At 26.1% G+C, this 1,571-nt stretch overlaps 1 protein-coding gene across 1 annotated transcript in view; it reads left to right on the forward strand.

The window, feature by feature from the left end:
* LOC111089021 (DNA-directed RNA polymerase I subunit RPA2-like) overlaps positions 1-1,358 on the forward strand; it is a gene marked incomplete at its 3' end in the record, with an annotated part of 46,504 nt that extends 45,146 nt beyond the window's left edge. Inside the window, exon 7 of the mRNA XM_022400636.1 lies at positions 1,284-1,358. Within this exon, the coding sequence (XP_022256344.1) occupies positions 1,284-1,358 (75 nt within the window). The remainder of the gene's footprint in view (positions 1-1,283) is intronic.
* Between the last annotated feature and the right edge of the window lie 213 nt (positions 1,359-1,571).

The raw sequence follows: 1,571 nt of genomic DNA on the forward strand, positions 1-1,571 counted from the left end.
GACCAGATGTTATCTCCAAAGGACTAAGAAAAAACAAAGACAGCTAAAACAAAATCAACTGAATGTCACTCTTTATCATGTGTTATGAAAAAACTGCACATTCTTAAATCAAACGATAATTTTTATGTATAAGAAGGTAGGAAACACATTGAATACTTGCATACCACACTTTATTAAGACCTCCAAAACTGGCTATTGTAACTGAAACCTTCTATCTACTTGATACTTTTCTGTTTTTCTGTAAGAAAAAAAAATTATATGTCAGTATAGAATTTGCTAAATTTTTAATTCCAAAAAAATCTATCAGAACCTTAAAAATTACAAAAATTGGGAACCACTTTTCTTAGTTTGGGAAAGAACAAACAAATGTAAAATGCATTTCATCTTGTGTAATGTTCTTGAAAATTATATTTATAAAAATGTGTGCAGTTATATATAACTTTTGATAAAAAGTGAACTAACAATAAAGATTGAAACTAAAACGTAACCTATAAACATATGAAGCCAACTTTATTAGGCAAGTTAACATGGAGTAGATGATGTCTCAGTATAAAACAAAAATGTATGATGATTATATTCATCAATAGGGTACTCTCACTGTTTACAACATTTTCAGCTGTACTCTTAATAACAATGTTTTAAATACAAATACCTACTGGAAAATGTTTCTGCTCATGGTAACTTTTACTTTAAAGCTTTTTATTGAGAATTATTTATATGTGATTCAGTTTTTGAATTTTAAGCTTTCAAAATTTCTTTATATCATTAAAAATAATTGTAGAACTTCAGTCAAAACACCATTTATTTTGTCACCTTTATAATGCTACTTATTTTATTGTACAGATGAGTAACTTTTAGAAAACTTCCACAAAACGATTTTGTTTAGTTCTACATCAGTGTTTTTATAGTGGCTGCAAAAGAACAAATGCATTGCTTGTAATAGGTGTTCATTCTGTGATGATTTTTTATATTAAAGAAGACATTCAAGAGATAAAAGTTTACAGATTAATTTCTTGGCCTTTTATAAACTGAATACATTCTCTACAACATTTATTTTTCATCAGAAATAACTAGAAACCTTTTTTTTACACATCTTTTATATAACTTGGTTGTTAAAACTTTATTTCTTATGTAACACAAATTGATCTATTTTATTTTAGGTAACAATTCTTTTAATCAGTTGTCAAGATAACTCATTTAAAATCTTTATTTATTTGCATATATATCACTTTATATCTTCAGTCTGTAACCCATGTTTATGTTTTACTGAAACATTTCCACAGGAGTTTGGAGGATATTTTATTGTTAATGGTAATGAGAAGATAGTTCGAATGTTGATTATGCAGAGAAGAAATTATGTAAGTTGAATTATTCTGATTAGTTAACATTTTTTTTTTAAACAAAATGTTTGTTTTACCTGAATGTGAATATACAACAGTTTCGTATCTTCTTATATAAACTTGGTGTCCTACTTAACACTATGAAACAATATATTTATAAAATCATGGAAAAAAAATTGTAAAACAATTTATTATTTAGCTAAGTTAGATTTATTCCCTCCCAAAAAATGC

The sequence above is a fragment of the Limulus polyphemus genome, unplaced genomic scaffold (genome assembly GCF_000517525.1).
Source record: "Limulus polyphemus unplaced genomic scaffold, Limulus_polyphemus-2.1.2 Scaffold5031, whole genome shotgun sequence".
Lineage (NCBI taxonomy): Eukaryota > Metazoa > Arthropoda > Merostomata > Xiphosura > Limulidae > Limulus > Limulus polyphemus.